Source organism: Rhipicephalus microplus, chromosome 5 (assembly GCF_043290135.1).
Source record: "Rhipicephalus microplus isolate Deutch F79 chromosome 5, USDA_Rmic, whole genome shotgun sequence".
NCBI classification, from domain to species: domain Eukaryota; kingdom Metazoa; phylum Arthropoda; class Arachnida; order Ixodida; family Ixodidae; genus Rhipicephalus; species Rhipicephalus microplus.
In genome coordinates, this window is record NC_134704.1 from 177133741 (window position 1) to 177152263 (window position 18523).

General features: G+C 43.7%; 1 protein-coding gene across 2 annotated transcripts in view; it reads right to left on the minus strand.

Moving 5' to 3' along the window:
* Window positions 1-973: 973 nt before the first annotated feature.
* Window positions 974-18523, minus strand: part of tefu (Serine/threonine-protein kinase tefu) — a 513274-nt gene continuing 495724 nt past the window's right edge. For both annotated transcript variants that reach the window (XM_075896220.1, XM_075896221.1), the window contains 2 exons: window positions 11673-11877; window positions 974-3764 (listed from right to left, as the gene is read on the minus strand). In XM_075896220.1, coding sequence (XP_075752335.1) covers window positions 11708-11877 — 170 coding nt within the window. In that variant the 3' untranslated portion in view covers window positions 974-3764; window positions 11673-11707. The remainder of the gene's footprint in view (window positions 3765-11672; window positions 11878-18523) is intronic.

Genomic DNA, 18523 nt, shown 5'->3' on the forward strand with positions numbered 1-18523 from the left:
GAATGGAAGAGTGGTTAGGACACTTGCCTTTGCATAGTACGTCAGCAGCATTTTGAAGAGTTTATTTTCGCCGAGTTTTTGTACCTTTCTTTCTATGCTCTTCTTTGCACTCACCTCCTTGCTGGATGCCAGACTGATTGGTGCACATGTTCTGGGAGCGAAGAGAGCATGTTCTTGATGACAGTTTTGGGTCACGACAGACATTTTACACTGAGCTAGAACAGCTTTGCAGTTAAAACGGTGTGTATAGCAAACCTGCACCTTTAAGCTGTATTCACATGATGGAGAGATCAGTCATGTGACGTGATTCGGATCTTTGTGCAACCAGCATTCACATGACAGGGGAAAATTCACACTACAAATGACGATTTCAGCAGTACTGTCCGAGGATCCCAACTGTGCGTTGGGCTTTTGTGGTTTCACAAATCAGTCCATGCCGACAGAAGCAGGGACGAGGGAACGGCTATGTATAGGGACATAGTACACGATCCCAGGGGTTGAATCACGATTTCAATTGCCGTCGTGTAAATACAGCTTTAGGACAAAAGGCGGCACCAGGCTTTTTCTATTGGTGGGGAGAGGGCGAGAGTAATTTTTTGTGGTAGCTGCAAAAGGCTGCCGTTCATGGCAGAAGAGCCACTCTTGAATAGCATAGAGCTGGCTACTAGTAGAGTAGACTCTCAGCAGATGGGAATCTGTTAAGCAGAACTGCTGCTTAAATAGAACAAGGGCTTCTGACAAGATTAATTTCATTCTTTTATAGAATTTTGCACCCCCGTTCCCCTCTCAGTCGACAAAACTGCTGTTAAATGGATCATATTTTCCTGGTCCCTTCAGGTTCCATTTAATGAAAGTCTACTGTATATGCACATAGTAGCAAAGAGCTCATCTGCCAAGACTAATAAATAGGTCAAGGGTGGGCAAATGTTGCATTAGACACAGAGGTGAACAAGAAACAACCTTTTGCACTAGCTTAATAATACTGGAAAATTTTTATTCATACAGTTTGCTAGACATTTACAATTTGCTGAGCAGTTGACTGCAAAAAAAAAAAAAAAAAAAAAAAAATGAACAAGAGCCTTAACAAGAGCAAGGAGGAGCATCACATTTTATAACTGCTAATGGAAACAGCCATCCCAATATGCACTGTTAACACGACTTACATATCACGAACAGAATGTAACAATGTTCTTATCACACCTTACAGCACTTTTGTAACACGGTAAAAATCATTAATGCCCTAGTTGCAAGCTGACCTTTTTCTGACATGACTGTAGGTACTACATAAAAGCGTGGTATTAACGAAAATTTTAAAGGCCACACTTTTCACGTTTCACGATCTGTTTGCCTGAAAGATATGCTCAACACATATAGTGGGCAAACACCATAAAACAACCAACAGTCCATTTGTCACAGAATGTTAGGCACATTAATTTGCATATTTGATATTGTTTTGAATTAAAGTGTTAACAAATATTTAATTATCTTTAGTAAATAAATAAATAGGGCTACCTGTAATACGTATCCTGAGAAGTTGTATCGAAATGTACACTGGAGTGTTTTGAGGGAGACCTGCTTCTCACAAAAACAGGGCGTTGCATCTAGTAAAAACTTTAAAAGTGCACCAGAGAGTCCAGTGCAATTTCAGAGGCCCACAAAACCTGAGAATAACCTGTAACAGTGAAAGCACTGCATGAAGTTCACAATAAAAATTAAACTAAATTAGTGGAGAAAGGTCACTAATCTTAGTTTGGTAAAATAATACTGAAACCCGTGCTTAAAAAGAGAAAGAGAGTTTTGAGGTAGTTGCAGATAGGGACTGTTGCTTCCACAACTCGAAACAAACAAACAAAAAAAAAACACCTCTCATAGAAATGCATTGCCTGCGACAGTGACACATTGCCTCAGTGACAGTTACACAAAATGCAATAGGATGTACAGTGATTCACATAGATACTACAGATCACTAATTTAGGCATTCAAACACAGAAATAGAAAATAAGTGCAACATTATGATGAATTCCCTAAACACAATGGTAAGTAAGAAAAGCTTCAGAAGTTGAACAGGTAAAACATGGCCCCTGTGTTGACCTTGAAGAACACAAGAGTGGTTTTTTATGGAAACATAAAATGCAATTGTAAAACAGATGAGCATAAGTGAAATATGAAAGTAAATGAAGAAATCGCTCAATTGTTAAGTCCAGCACAGCAGGTAGTTCACTTTAGTACCAAGCAGCAGAGATTACAACAGTAATAGCAAAATGAGAAATAAATGCTTGTGAGACTCAATGCATGAGCATACACTCAAACCTCGATATAACAAACAAGGATATAACAAATATCTGTTTAATGAAGTTAATGAGGAACAGTCTTATAATGAATACAATGAATATATGTTTATAATGAATTTGTTATAATAAGGTCCGATTGTACAATGCAATTTAAAGAACAGCCATCACTGAAAATTCATGAATACAAGTTTGTCAAAATGCAACTTGTTTTTACAAAGCTGCTAAGTTGTGACCTTGATTTGTTGAACATTTGTGACACAAAGTTGCAGCATGCAGGAGGTCACAGCATGACACACATTATAGCAGTCAGTGATGTTTTGTTAAAGGAAATATTGTGCCGCTTAACAGACTTGTGCCCTACTCCACAGGCAGCCCTGGTAACTAAAAAGAAAGAAAGCATAACACTCAGTTTGTTGCAAAAAAGAACTGCAATATCCACCGAGCCGCATCAAGTTGAAGTTATTCGTGTTGAGGAGAATGTTTCTTGCATTGGTGGAGGCCGTAATACACAGGAATGTTAAAAGTTGGGAGTTAACTCAAGGCAAGCACATATGCAATTAATCACATGAATGCCAAGAGACTAGACAAATAAATGACATAAACAGACTCAACAAAATAGAGCACCAATCCACTCATAAATGGCACTTGCAGCTTAACAGCAAAATGTTAACAAAAATGAGATGCCACAGTTACCACACTCAAGTTGGAACATAAAATACTCGCTACGTGAATATATATGAACGATAACTGTAACGTGAAGGGGCCCCCCAGAAAAATTTAATATGGCAGGGTCATCAGGTAAACAAACAAAAGGATACACATATCCACGTCCTGTGATTTGACACGATATAACATCGAAACCATCTGTGTACAAACTTACATATTCATAGATATGCATTATGTTTACATATCCCAAACTGTACTATACGGGGCAGCCATGTGCTAGTGGTCCTTCCACATTCATACAGAACATATCGCACAACTTTCGACAGCACCACTTGTTTCTCAACTCTTTGCATCACACATTACACATTCTGCATTTCGCATTCACTCAGTGGAGCAAAAGATGACTCAGTGCTTGGTTGTAAATATCACACAAACCTATGTGCTTTTGCAAGCAAGAATAATTCACTACACCCTACAAAGAACACAAACTTGTTCCATGTACCCACGTAAGTAAAACTATTTGTTGACCTTTAGGCACTTGTGAGCATCCTACTTGAAATTGGGTAATGTTCGTCTCTGGCACTTTCAAATGTCGATTTGGCTACCACCACAATGCTGAGCAACAGGGTGGCTTCACATGAGCTTGGCAGCAGAAGCAGAGGTAACTTCAGCACAGGAGGAACTTGCAACTGAAAATGTTAGAAATGCAGCCACCTGCTGCTGTCGTTCAACTGAGCTCATCAAGTATCAAAAGTGAGTGACTGACGTCGATGGCAGCTTTGGGATGATTTTTACGAGTGGAACACCCTGCAAGATAACAAAAAAGTTCAAAAATGGTCACTCTCGTACGTGAAATGAGCATAACTGTTAACTTCAAGTAATATTTTTTCACTAATAGCCCCACAGCTGAATGAAATTCCAAAGACGCTACAGTGAAGTGGTTTTAGGGAAGTTTCACAACGTTGAAAAGTAACATGCAGCGATGAAGAATATTTAGTAAGTAAAATATTGACAGCATCGACAGTTTCAACGAAACTATGGATAGTGTAAAGACAATATCAGTAAACTATAGGTCGTATCACCCATAGCGCAATCGATAGTACAGTTAGTAGCATTATTGCGGGTAATAGTGTTGATAGCGCTGTGAATAATTATGCCATTGTTGGCTGGTGATATTACCAAAACATTCACAGCCTACTATCAGCAATACTCAGTTCATTTATGAGAAATGTTCTGGTGAAAGAAATAAATTATTTCCGAAGCAAAAATTTCGGATCATATCCACCTGAAAAATTCATATTCAAAAGCAACCATTACATCTTACAAATAACAAACATAGTTCTTTGTATAATTATGTTAGCATATAAAACGCCAACAATTACCATTGTATATTTCTACTTTGCAATAAAAAATACAATATCCATATATATATGCACAGTTTTGACAAACGTAACAGTTCCCTTTTTGCTACAGATAAGCAGTTTAACTTAATTATCATGTGTCAGCGAAACATTCTGGTGAAGGGACGTGAGCATGTGACCTTTGTTGCCTTTGAGCCTGCTCGTGCTCCACTTTAAACTGGCTTGAGACTTGCGTTGACATTATATTGGACATTTGTCAGTTCGGGTTTCCGCGTTCAATGAATTAATGTGTGCATGCTGGTTTTATGTGATTTTTTAAAATGTTTGATTATTGTTTGAACCGTTTTGAAGTAACGTCAATTTTCTGTGTTACCACGGTCTCCTGTCTCTCTCATTCCAACCTTTTGCAAGTACTCCCGAGGTAATAGTGAAATTTTAAGCAGTTGGCCCTCTTTTTAACTTTGACTTGCCGCGGTGGTCTAGTGGCCATGGTACTCGGCTGTTGGTTCACAGGTACTGGGATGGAATCCCGGCTGCAGCGGCTGAATTTTCGATGGAGGCGAAAATGCTGTAGGCCGTGTGCTCAGATTTGGGTGCATGTTAAAGAACCCCAGGTAGTCAAACCGTCTGGAGCCCTCCGCTAGGGCATCTCTCTTAATCACATGGTGGCTTTGGGACGTTAACCCCCACATATCAATCAGTCAATCAATATTTTTAACACTTTGTTTCTCAAAAAACTGCTTATCTCTTCCACAGGGATGAGGCCTTGTCTTCTGCTGGTGTCATCCCCAGTGATTACTTGTGCACAGGTTGGTGTATCACCTTACATCGCCGCACACTTTTACTTGTCGCGCCACCACACAATCACACAATTCACTGCACCAGCACATCCTAAATACACTCTTACTGTCCACATACAGTTGATCCTGACTATATCGAACCCATTTATACCAAATTATCCCGTATATCAAAAAATATTTAAACATTGTAAATTTGCATCGAGAATATATAGCAAAAGTTACTGTTACATCATACGAAAATAGCAATGACAACTGATATATCAAATTTCATGTGCCTCAAAAGTGCCCCAGCTAGTTGGCTGCTCCTCATGGTGGCGGGGAATACTGCCGGCAAAAGTGGTCAAGTCTCGGCTGTGCACGGGCGAACATCACCCGCCGAAAAAATTATCCTGGCCTGCTTGCAGTGCTTACAGCCAATCAGAGGCTGTTGTGCTTTCTCCAAGGCGCGAATGTGGTACAAGTGAGTGCCATTTTTCCTTTCTTTATGTTTGTGTGCGTGCTGCTTCTTTTTCTCGAGTCCTCATCCAGCGTGGTTCGTGCTAGTGGTGTTGCCTGCTGGCGCTCTGTGAACTTTCTTGGTGCGCCGTCGTCATGGCTTGTGCAAAGAGGCAGAACTTGCTCTCCGCCAGGAGACTCGAATTTATAAATCAAGTCAAGCTCGGTGAGAAAAAGTCTGACGTGGCCGCCACGCATAAGATTCCAAGGAGCACCTAGCGTACTACCCTGAAGAACAAGGCAGACATCAGGGCCAAGTCGGACAAAAGGCCAGGTGCCCGTGGCACCCAACGTGTGCGCACTTCTATGTACGAAGATGTCGAAGAGGCCGTTTTCAAGTGGTTTGTGGACGTTCAGTCACAAAACATCCCCGTATCCAGCCCCATGATACAGCAGAAAGCCAAGGACTTTGCTTTCTTGCTTGGCAGGAAGGATTTTTAAGGCGGTTCCGGCTGGCTCCAACGATTCAAAGAACAGCTTGACATCGTTGGCAAAGCAGTACAAGTGAAAGCAGAGCGGTGGACCTGAACAGCGTAGACAAATGGCTCGAGGAAAACTGGCGAGATATAAGAAGATATTGAGCCCAAGATATTTTCCATTCGGATGAAACCGCTCTATTTTGGCAAAAATGCCAAACAAGACATTTGAATGTCAGGGCGACAAAACTTGCGGCGGCAAGGCAGACAAAGCCCGTGTGTCCGTGCTGTTGGCAGCTAATTTACACAGTTCGAAGATTCTTCGACCTCTAGTTATTGGGAAAAGCAAGGCACCGCGGTGCTTTCTAAGCTGTCACTTTCAGTTACCTACCGAGCAAACTCAAAAGCGTGAATGACCAGGGAGCTTTTTAGCAGGTGGCTATCGTCGTGGAATGACGATTTGGTAGGCGAAAATCGCAAGGAGTGCCTGCTCGTGGACAACTTTTCATCGCACCACTGCAGTATGATCTGCAGCAACATCAAGCTGCATTTTTTGCCTCCAAACACTACGTCTGTCCTGCACCCCCTGAACACAGGTGTCATACACGCACTAAAAGTTGGCTATCGGAAGCGCCTGGTGGAGAGGTTGCTGCAGAACCTTCGTGTTGGCATAGAGCTGAAGATCGACTAGCTTGGAGCTCTTTCTATGCTGAGCAGATTGTGGGCAGATGTCACGAAGGGGACAATCCAAAACTGCTTTAGGCATGCCGGCTTTTGCATCCCTGGTGATGACACCACAATTTGAGATGACAGCACTGAAGACATTGCAGGTGTTTCCGCCGAAGTTAGGAGTGAGCTGGCAGAGTTCCAGGGTGCTATCGACGAATCGACATTTAATGAGTTCATCAGTGTGGACGAAGATGTCGCCATCATGGGCCAGCTGCAAGATGAGGACTATGTTGCAGACGTCGTGCCGACCATGAGCCAACACGACTGCAATGAGGAAATTGGCGATGGCCCATTGCCTCTGAAGTGATTAGCGCACTTGCATTGGTCCGGTGCTATTGCGTGAATGTGGATGATGCGGCTTCAGCTGCTCCGACTCGTTGGCCAAGGTGGAGGCGTGTGTGCCGTTGCAGGCAGCGAAGTCATTGAAACAGAAGAAAATCCAGGACTATTTTGTTCCAAAGTAGGGAACGCAAGTCAGCCACTATATTAATAAAGTACTTTTCTTATTGGATGTGCCTTTGCATCATCAAATCCTATAGCGGGCTTATATAGAACTAATAAACACTTTTTGGCAAGTTCGATATACACAGGTTCAACTGTAGTTCATTGCCCAGGATAAGCTAGTGCATCATCTCTACACTATTTCGCAACATTATGGTGACACGTCATCAGCAACTTTTTATGTACACAACACCTTTTCACAAACTGGTTTACTACCTTGTGTATTCCTGGCCAAAACACCTCTCTAGTCACTTATCTGTGTAGGCTCTTAGGATCCCTACTGGCATGCACATGTCGACGTTTTGAAATGGCCTGTCTGTAACATGCTGGCACCATCAGTTGTTTCATTGTTTCATTAGCCCAAATTTCCGGAATATCAACCCCTTGCTCAATTCATAGAATACTCCGTCTTTATATCCTTCTCTCCTTGGTTTACACGCAACCCTATTTATTGCTTACCTCCGTGTTCCGTTTACCCTCTGCTCTCGAGAAGTGACAAGCTCCCCTCGGTTTGCCTTTGCCTTCTCTAGCTTTCCTATATGTCATCTTATTTGTCGGGACTTTTCTGTGCTTTCTATTTTCCAAACTCCTGTCTTTATTTATTGGTATCAGTACTGGGTTGCACGGGGTCTACCTTTCATACACCTGGCCCGTTTCCTAGGATTACATTGAATTGGGATCTTCCATACATCTTGCAGTGGGTTCCCCCATGAAGTAAGAAGTATCTAGCCCTATTTTAGCCTTTGGTGAACTCCTCTAAATCCACCTACAAAGACCGCATTTCCCATTCTTCCTGTAAAATTCCTCTTACCCAAAAGTCTCTTCCCGACTATTACAGTATCTGCCCCCGAGTCTCTCAACACAGTTGCTGGTTTGCCGTTTACCTTTCCTACTACCACTGCCATGTCACTGCCTGTGTCTGTCGACATATCTAACCCTATACTAACAACCTCTGGCTTTTCTTCTGACCTTACTGTACCAAGGTGTTATCCGGGGTTTATATAACGAGTGTGTTATATTCCCACACTCGTTGGCATTGTGCCCCCTTTTTCAGCATAACTGGCAAGTTAGTGGTTCCTTTCAACTACTGCTTGTCCTGCAATTCATTGCTACATGCCCTAGTCGATTACATAGGAAATACCGCTGCTATGTCCTTGCCTTACTCATTGGAGCTTCACTTGTAGACACTCCATCCTTAATGTCATCACCGTTTCCTTTTTCCAAATTTTTTAACCCTTGAGCTTCCAAGAAACGATCAGCACGCTTTGCCATTTTCTCCACTGTGTGCGGCTTCTCTTTCAAAAGTGCAGCTAACTTGTTGTTGCACCTATTGCACCACTGCTCCACTATTACACCACTGTTCCTTGTTGTACCACTGTTGTTGCACCACCGCTCAGCCACTATTCTGTTGCGGCCTCTTTCATACGCTTTTTCTCTCTCCGACAACTCGATCTAAGGATCAAAATAGTTTGCTAGCCAGCACACACACTGCTAGCTAGTCTCAGAATCTTCAGGCTTACATATCCAGAACTTTTCCCCAAAACCATCGGCAGTGAGTCTGAACCTCTTGATAAAGTTTTCTTTACAATGTCGTAATCTAGAGACTCGTGAGCCAGCATCCGACCAAACACACTTAACCTCACCTACTAAGCAAAGGCTTAAGGCATTGGACCACCTGTTCCTCTCCTAACCCTGCCCTACGGCGATCCTTTCATAACGATGCAAATAAGCATCTAGATCATCATGGTTTCCTGATCATCATGGATCATCATCTGATTATCATGGATTTTCTCTTGAGGGGTGCAAACCGATGTTGCATCACGGCTGGGGGAGGGGGAAAGCACTGGTGTAGTTTGGGCAAGTGAAGCTCGAGGGGGCGAGTGCCTGTCATGCCACCCCCCCCCCCCCCAAGAATTAAAATGAGAAATTCATGGTGCTTACAACCATTTAAACTCCTGAAGGTTAAAAATATTCAACATCTGAACATCCGTGTTGCCATTGAAATGAACGCGAAAGGGGGTCTAATAGAAGAATGCACCATTGCGGAAATTCACCGACTACTCTTTCTCAGACTGCCTTGATTGTGCATTACACAGAAACTACGTCGAATCGTGTTCAAAATTTCATGCGCTGAAAAACACCAATCGTTCGGTATCATGGGCACGCACCTGATTTCAGGACATCGTAACAGAATCACTATCGGCATCTAGGGCGCACCCGTGACCATTTCGCAGGCATTTCTGCCGTACAGCCACTCCCTTTCTTTCTTCCATGCTCAAGCGCGGGTGCAACACGTGACCTCCGGCTGTGAGACCAAGTCACGTGCGCACCGGGAAGGTCCTCGTCTTTTTGGCTGGCACTCGGTAAGCACGCGTTTTCCTTCATCCGCGTCCCCTTTAGGAACTGCCGGACTGTAGCCTGCCTGGGTGCCTAGGCATGCCCGGCGAACGTGTTTACATGTGCATTAGCTTTGGTACTATACTATAAGCTAAAAAGCGGTGCCTGGTGCTTGATGTTGTCGTACTGCGCCACACTTGCTGGCGGCCTATGTGTACGAGGTTTGCTAACTCTCGCCACCAGGCCCAGTGGCCATCGCGAGATTGTGCAGCATAGACATGAGAGACCTTTTCCCGACTGGCGTGTAAAAACTCACTTTGCCAGCTGGGATGTGCTCGTGGCCTTTTATTTTTTGGGAAATGACTGCATGCCGGAGCCTTTGCTCCCTGTGTCTCGGAAATGAACGTTATACTGTTGTTTGGGGTGCTGCCAAAGGCAATAAAGTGTTTATGTGTTGCTGTTTAGGATCGAACACTGTCTGTTTGCCGCGCTGTGCTAAATGCTTCGATAGCTGAGTATGCACAGAGTGGTGTGCTAGCAGTGAGCAGGTAACAGAGATGCGATCCTGTGGCTCACTGAGCCTAAACCCATGGTGATCTTCCGTTATAATGAGTAGCGAGGTCACAACATCCCGAACAACCATTCGGGTGCTACACATGCCACCCTCGTTTCCATTAACAGTATGTATTCCTTCCCTTCAAGTGCAGTTACTGCACTGAGTTTCATTCATTTCGTAGCAAACTGCAACTTAGATGCTATTCAAACTCTACCGAAATGAAAGCAATGCTCATTAGGCCTAGCCTGTTGTTTAGCATGCTGTCACAGGAAGTTTGTCCAAGACATGAAGATTGAGTGTTAAAAAGATCGTACTCAAACATTGTAGCAAGAAAATCATGCATGATATGAAGTTTGCGTTAGGGTTCGTGAGATAGAAAACAATGAAAACCCGGCAACCTTATGCAAGACCGCACGCTGGCTGCAAAGGCGAAAGCTCGTGTAAGAAAGTCGTTAACATTTTTAATTTTACAAATGAGGTAGCAAACACGGTATCTGCAGCAAGCTTGATAATGACAACACTTTTCCCGACAAAAAACTATTGAGCGCATTTGATAAAGACAGGATTGCACGTGCCATATTGAGCTGCGCGTGGCCGGCAGCAAGAGGCCGGAGCCACGCTACCAACACAAGTACACTGTAGCCGCATTGGCAGTGGTGCAAAGCCTTATCCGTCACCTAGGCAACCACTGTCCTCCCTTACTCAACGAGCCCGTGCTGAGGACTTTTTTTTTTCTTTGTCCTCCCCCTGACCTTTGTTAACTTATTTTGCGTCCCCTCCTCCTCCATAGTGACCTCGTTGCTCGCTCTCCTACAACGCACCCAGTGCGCTTCCTTTCAGACGTGCACTCGCTACCGTGTTTGTCACAAAGATTTTCCGCCAACCGCATTATAACCGGTAGTTCATCTTGGTGGACTGCACTGTAACCAGTCCTGCACCATAAATGGTTACACTAAAGAAGGTCTATTGTATCGATACTGTACTATCAAATGTACTATCGATAGCGCTATGGAAGTACGTTCAATAGTACAGTATCGATACTATATTTTTCGATCGATAGTTTGTTAGTCCCTCAACTATCGATAGTATAGATAGTACTATTGATAGTTCTGCATCACTAGTATCATGTCTACGGGCACAATTTGACCTAATAAGTAACACTTCCATGTCTGCGGCATGCTGAAATGAAAGGCTGTTGCCACAATCTTCCATATGCTGAATAAATTCAAGCTCAATGTGGACACTATGTGCCTTCAACGCTGCTCTGTCCATTTCACAAAATATCCTCTCAAACAAAATAATGTGTGGGCTTACTGTAGCAAAGAAATTGATACTGTACAATGCGGCACTCCTTCAATGTAGAAAATGAAAATCGTGGTGCCATGGTATCCGGCAATGGGAGCGTGTTTTGGTTTTTCCTCGATTCTAATGCGCATGAAACTTATACCCATATGAAAGACCCATATTTCCCCGAAAAAGGTGCCCCTTGTAAATGAGTAAATGATATGGTATATAGGCACCTTTGACAGACGCAATGAACGAGCACGCTCTACTGTCACACGTAGGGCTGCCAGCCGGGAAACAGGCGGCTCAGGTTGTGTGGGTCCCTGGCCTGCTGGATGAGCAGGTTCACCTGCCCAGCCACACTCAGGGGAGCGCCCTCCTCCAGGCCCTGCAGCTTCTGCTCCAGCCGCAGCAGCATGCGCCGCGCCAGTCGGTTGTCACCTTCAACCGAAAAACATGCTCTTCAATGGTCTCAACACAAGAAAGAGTTGGTGTAAACAAAAGTTATTACTATTGGCCGGACATTTGAGGCACCAAAAATAGGCAACCATAACAACATTTCAGCTCTCCAGCAGAGCAAATATGGGCTCAATAAATTTTGACACGAATACAAATTACTTTAAACGAGGAAATGCACGACCTGCATCTAAGTAAGGCAAAACTTTATTGCTCATGATAGCACAAAGGCACGAAAAGTTGAACATAGCTGTACAGTAATGCCATAAAACTGCTTGGCTGACGACAATCAATTGGCTTAATTCAGCAGGCTCAATACTAACATTCATGTTCACTGGACACTTTCATTTACTTGAGCGTCGCCATTGTGCACAAGCATAAAGAAGAATAGTTGTAAGCTGGGATGCAGATCTGAACAAGTGCTATTTTATGTCTGCCTGCTGTGGTTCAATTAAGACACAACAAACACAGAAAAATGATGAGCATTATGAAAATAACAAAATTCTGGGTGCAAAGCAAATTCAGATAGCACATTTTTCAAATACTTCTGGAATACTTTTCTAAAACTCTGAAGTGAAATTGCAAAAAAATGCAGAAAAAAGTTGGAGAAGATTCCTGAGCATGTTTTTATGAGATAGCAACATGAAAAAGTTTCTTTAAGATAAGTCGATGAAGTGCTGGCAGGGATGTGTTTTATACTTGTCTTATCAGGAATAAGATAGTTAAAAGGCCAAATTGTATTTGTGTACAAGTGTTACAAAAGTAAAACTGAACCATGCAAAAGTGAATGCCAGCACATTCTATCAGAGAAGAAATGCTTTATTTTTATATGAAAATGATGGCACTATCTCCCGGTATGTTTCCGTGCAAGAACAAAAAAAATCCACTATACTCTGATAGAGCGCGTTGGCATTATCTTTAGCGTAACTTGGCCACAGCTCATGTGGTCTGCTTTACCTTTGCATCACCTGTACATAATTTGGTCTAGCCAAAGTGGTGTTGACAACAATTTACACATGAGAGGTAAGGATGCCATTTACTCAGGCCATCCTCCTCTTTCAAATTTGTGTAAGCCCAATTAATCTGGCAGACAAGAGCGTGTTTCCTTCTAGTACAGAGTTCCTAATCTGCCTCATGGTCATCAATGTATCCTGAAAGTCTGGATGCTAAATATCTACATCGTCTGATTGTTCAGACTGTCTGCCTACATTTTGGTCCCAAAACGGTGTTAATTGAACCCTCACCTCTGCCGAGTCTACCACCTACATGTTGGAACTAGTGTTAATCAATTAATTTGCAACGGTAGCAGAGTTTGAAAGGCAGCTTCGCCGCAATGCGAGAGTGTAATGAAGTGAAACATATTTAAAATATGAAGGGGCCGCTGTTAATCGAGCATTAATAGGCTTGTGCGAATATTCAAATGCTTTGAATATTTGAACAAATAATGCAGTATTCGAGTTGTCTTCAAATTGAATTTAAGTTATTGAAAATTTCAAATTATTCGAGACAAACAAATAAATATATTTTAGTCCGCTTGTAAACCCCGTAAAGGTGGTTTCACTGCTGTAAAGAAATGGTAAGCCGTGAAAGCACCTAAGTGTATATTATTTCGCATGTAATTTTTTGTATAAGTGGTTTCACTGAATAGATGTGGTGCTGAGCCGTGAAAGCACCTATCCAAACAAAAAAAAAAAAAAAATCGCGTTGCCGCGATGATCCTTTTCAAGGATAAACAAACTTGTTACCCTCAATTAGATTAATCATTTTTTAAGTTAAGCTTGTTATACCATCTCATATGCTCTAAGTATAGAAAAATCTAAAATGTAGCATATTTTATAGGCTATCACTTATGTTTTACTGAAAGTCAAATCCTGCTACTATTTAAAGTTGCTTCCACTTCCTTTCATGCAAAAAAAAAAAAAAATGGCATTTGTACAGGCCTTCTTTTAACTTAAAAAAAAAAAATATTGTGCAGGTTAGTTTGGTCACGACAAGTATGCCCTTTTTTTTTTAAATATGTCACATATAAATTATTTGATTCCGATTACACATTATTCAACCAAAATCACTATCGCTTCGAACCTAAAATTCACTATTTGCACAAGCCTAAACATTAACGGTTAAGTAAGTTCTCGTTAAGAAAAACTCTTGCTTAACAAGAACAGCAAGGGAGTGTTTGTTTGGTTTCCCTTAGACTCAGTGCAAAAACAATCTGTTTAAGACGAACCCCGTAACAGGCCTCTTCTGTTAAGATGAACTCTCGCAGCAACCAACAACAATGAGGATTCTGCGCAACGAACATTATAGTCTTGATAGGGGACATTCAGGTGAAACAAGATAAAGAAAAAAAATATAATAAACAAGAAAGAGAGAGAGAAAAATAAAGAAAAAATCTCCCTGGCGCACGCAAAGACTCAAAGCAAATCGAAAGCAACTACGATGTAGAGGTAAGAGAGATAAGTACGAAAAAAAAAAAAGGTCAGCGCATAAAACTGGTACTTCTCTTATCCCTAGCCTTTAGGTGGAGAAAGGGTTGGCCTTATCAGCAAAGAAAGCAACAAGAAGTGTTTGTCCTTTCATATTGAAGACGATAGTCTTTCTTGGGAACTTTCGACAAAAAAATTTTGGTCCATCTGTCTGCCTGTACATTTGTCCATTTGCCCGCACTTACCGATACCTCAGACGGCACCAAACAGCCAACTCCATCTACAGCGCCCACCAATATTGCTCACGATTCAACGTTCATACTTGTGCGATTGTCAGTTAAAAAGCAATTATTGCGCATATCTGAGGCACCATAACAACACGTCGATGTTTTGTATGTGTGCCTTTATACTAGAGAAGGCACACACAAGTAATTCTAAGGACTGTAGTGTTTATCACGCTGCGCTGACAGTGCAAAGCGATGCTCAAGAAGGTAAGTGCTTCCAACGCTTTGCTAAGATAAAGTGATGGCACCTGCTTGTCGCTTTGCGTTCTACACTATTGTATGAAACTCAATGCGTTCTACACCTTATCACCTCCAAAACAAGCGTACATCTTTCTCCGCGGGCGCGCACGCTTTCCTTTTTTTTCGAACTGCCAGGTGGCGCTCGTGTCTCACGTGCCTCGATGCACTCGTTCGCTTCCGCTACACGCTCGAGGCACTAATGCAGCGCCTCCAGAATACCATTCACCACAACTCTTGTGCATAACATCAAATAAACGTTTTGTTCACTCTCTCGAGACACAAGACTATCATCCTTCGACGACATATGCAGTGTAACATGCAGATTCGGGGCCAATTTTTCTTCTCGCATTCTTCAGTTCACCAACAGAAGTACAGTAGAGAAAAGAAAGAAAAGAGCTGGTCTAGAGAAGAAAATGGAAGGGAAGGGGGGTGAAAGAAAGCCAAATGAAAGTAAGAACGGGAACAAAGAATGTCTGCACATTATAATCACATGAAGCAAAAACCAGATATGCGGCACTAGCACTCCCATCAGAGGTGTCAGATGCATTGTCATTGCTGTCACACAATGGTGCCTGAGCACATGGTGTGGTCAGTTTGTGTTGTTTTGCATAGAACCTGTGCGCATCGTATCTGGTCGCAGTACAATGCAGCTAATTGTGATGCGGGTAAAACCTCGTTATTACATTGTCGAAAAAAAAAAAAAAAACACGGAAGATAAATGCACAATCTGGGAAAACATACGATCTGAATCTAGCAAAAATTGAGGCTGACAAGTCTATATAGAGCTGCAAGTTAAAAAAACATTTATTTCTTTAAAAATCAGTAATTTTCGGCTGTTGCTGAACAAAAAAGCTTCTTATGCACACATTGTAGACCCTTGTCTATATTTTCATTGTTTTTCATTCAAAAGAAGCTTTCAAAGCTTCCAGTCCAGCAAGGGCTTTGGCAAAGTGACCTGGTCAAGCACGCTTTCTTTCTCGCCGTTGTCTTCCAGTGCCTTGTCCCCACCACCTCAGCGATGATCTCAACTAGGTCTATGATGACACATAGCGGTCCGCAAGTTGGGACGTTGTCGTCTATCAAAACAAACTCGGAGAAGGGTGCATTGACACCGGTAGAGAGGAACTCATCATTGATGTTGTCGATGTCAGACGCGCACGCCACAGAGTCATCTCTGCTGCGCTCTGTATTCTCCGATGCAAGCTGCTGCCGAAGGCTTTTTTTTTTTTATTTTTTACTAAAGTACATGAAGTAAATCACACGTTTCCGTTTGGAACATTAGCTTTTCCTTAATTGACAAAGGCTTGCGGTTCTCCGACGCCATGATAGATGCAACTGTCACGAATCACAGACTACTGAGCAACGTGCAGCCTTGCACAGGGCCTGACTTCCATATTACTTAACTTTTTTTTCTCCTTGAAGTAGCGACAATATGTGAGATTCCGACGACGACTCTCATTGGGCGGCGCTCGTTTCCGGTGGATGTTACCCTGCAGAGTTGCAGACAGTCTGATAACACAGCGGGGCACACTTCCTTGCTAATGACATGGGGATTGGCGAGGGGAGATAGGCATGTCGCGTTTGCATCTTTCCCGCTGGAAGGTGTGTGGCTAACATACTTAAATGCATGTGGCTTTGTAAATCTTCTAAAGGAAGAACATGGCGGCAGACGCCAGCTGTGCATGCGGCGGGATTAGGAGAGGAGGCAGATGTAGTGGCACGTTAGCACGTGTGTCTCGAGCTGAAGCGTAGGAAACTGGAGGTGACCGACAGCGCACCCATTCTTTGTGCCACACTGTTAGCTCCGTAGTGTTCACTCAGCTATTGTAGTGTGGAACATTTTCATGTACCGTGCTACAAATGAAGGCTTTGCAGTGCTCAGTGAAATTGTGCCAAAGTGCCAGTTAAGAAAAACAGCCCTGTGCTGCAGAAAATAAAAAGCATTTTTTAGGGCGAAGCGCTTTAGGGCGTAGGTCTGTACATCCCATGGGGTCTGTTGTTGTTGGTAGCCACCAGTGGCACATACTTGCTCTAGAGCAGGTATGTGCCACAGGGGATGCGAGATGGGAGATGGTCGTACTTGGAGTGTTCACTAGATGGAAGCACGGACGGATGGACAGACACACTAGCAGACTGATAGACGGATGTATCGAGAGTATCGATATGACGACGCGACGTTGGGCCGGCGACTAACTGCCGCCCCATGTTTATTGATACCATATATATATAAACACCTGTAACCCCTTAGTGGCACCGTCTGTTAGTGTGTTAGGGTAAGTGACGCCACCTAGGCTCGATATAACAAAATACAACAACACTACATCTCCCTTTCCAACATCTACAAATTCAGTCTTTTGGGTGGGACCACACACCTCCCGGACCTGGTAACCTGGTGGGGTATGCTGTCGGGGTCTGCGCCGGTACTCGTATCGTGCTGCTGGCCATGTGATGGTTCCTCCTGGTCGAGTCTTTGCTCCTGGTTTGGGCCCGGGCTCGGAAGAGAGACCGGGGTTGACACACTGAGATCTGGGGAATAATGCATGAGATGTCGTCGGTTTCGTTGCATAACTCCGCTGGGAGTTTCCACGATGTAGGATCGTGGACGCTGGCCCCGGCTAAGAACTTGGGCCCGGCACTCCACATCAGTTACCCACACTTCGTCTCCTGAGAGGTCCCGGAGCTCTCTCGCCCCATGCCGACGGTTAAAGTCCCGAGTTTGCCTTTTCTTAGCCGCGGCGTCCTTTTGGAAGACGACGTCTGGTCGTGGTAGGTCTGGTGACAGCTTGGCCGGGTCCCTGGGAATGCGTGTCCATAACCATCGCCCCATGAGAAGTTGGGATGGGCTGTACCCTGTGACCCCTGGTGTGTCACGATACGCCAGCAGTGCCAGGAACCGGTCATTGCTTTTGCGGAAAAGATCCTTCACAGTCTTAACAACCCTTTCCACTGCATTATTCGATTGAAGATAACCAGGACTGCTAGTGATGTGTCTAAACCCATAGCTCGGGGCAAAACTTGAGAACTCGTGTGACGAGAACTGGGGGCCATTATCACTTTCAAGCACTTCCGGTATGCCGAATCGAGCCACGACACCCTTGATAGCTGATATCACCGCTTGGCTGGAAGTGTTGCGTAGCGTGATAACCTCTGGATAGCGTGAATAGTAGTCCACGAGCAGCAGAAAATTTTGTCCCTCCAAGTGGGACAAATCTGCACCCACTTGTTGCCATGGGTACTCCATTGAAGGTGTTGGCAGGAGAGGCTCGGCACGCTGGACTCTGGCAGTTGCACAACGTTCACATGATTCCACCATAGATACGATATGTTTGCCTATATGAGGCCACCAAACAGCATCACGCGCACGGGCCTTCCATCGGTTCACACCCTGATGACCCTCGTGAAGTGAATCCAAGACGTCCCTCTGTAGAGCCTCCGGAATTATCAGACGCCCTCCTTTAAGTACCAGTCCATTGCACACGGTCAGCTCCCCTTGGTACTTCAATACTTCGAGAGGTTTGATGGCACTTTGTTTTTTTGAGGCCAACCTTGCCTGCAGTACCTCACGAGGGTAACGCACTCGCCATCCATCATCCGGTGCTGACGAACCGCTTTAAGGCTAACTGGTGCGCCTTCCGCGATGTTGCCGACGACCTCACTGACGTACAACTCCACTTGGTTTTC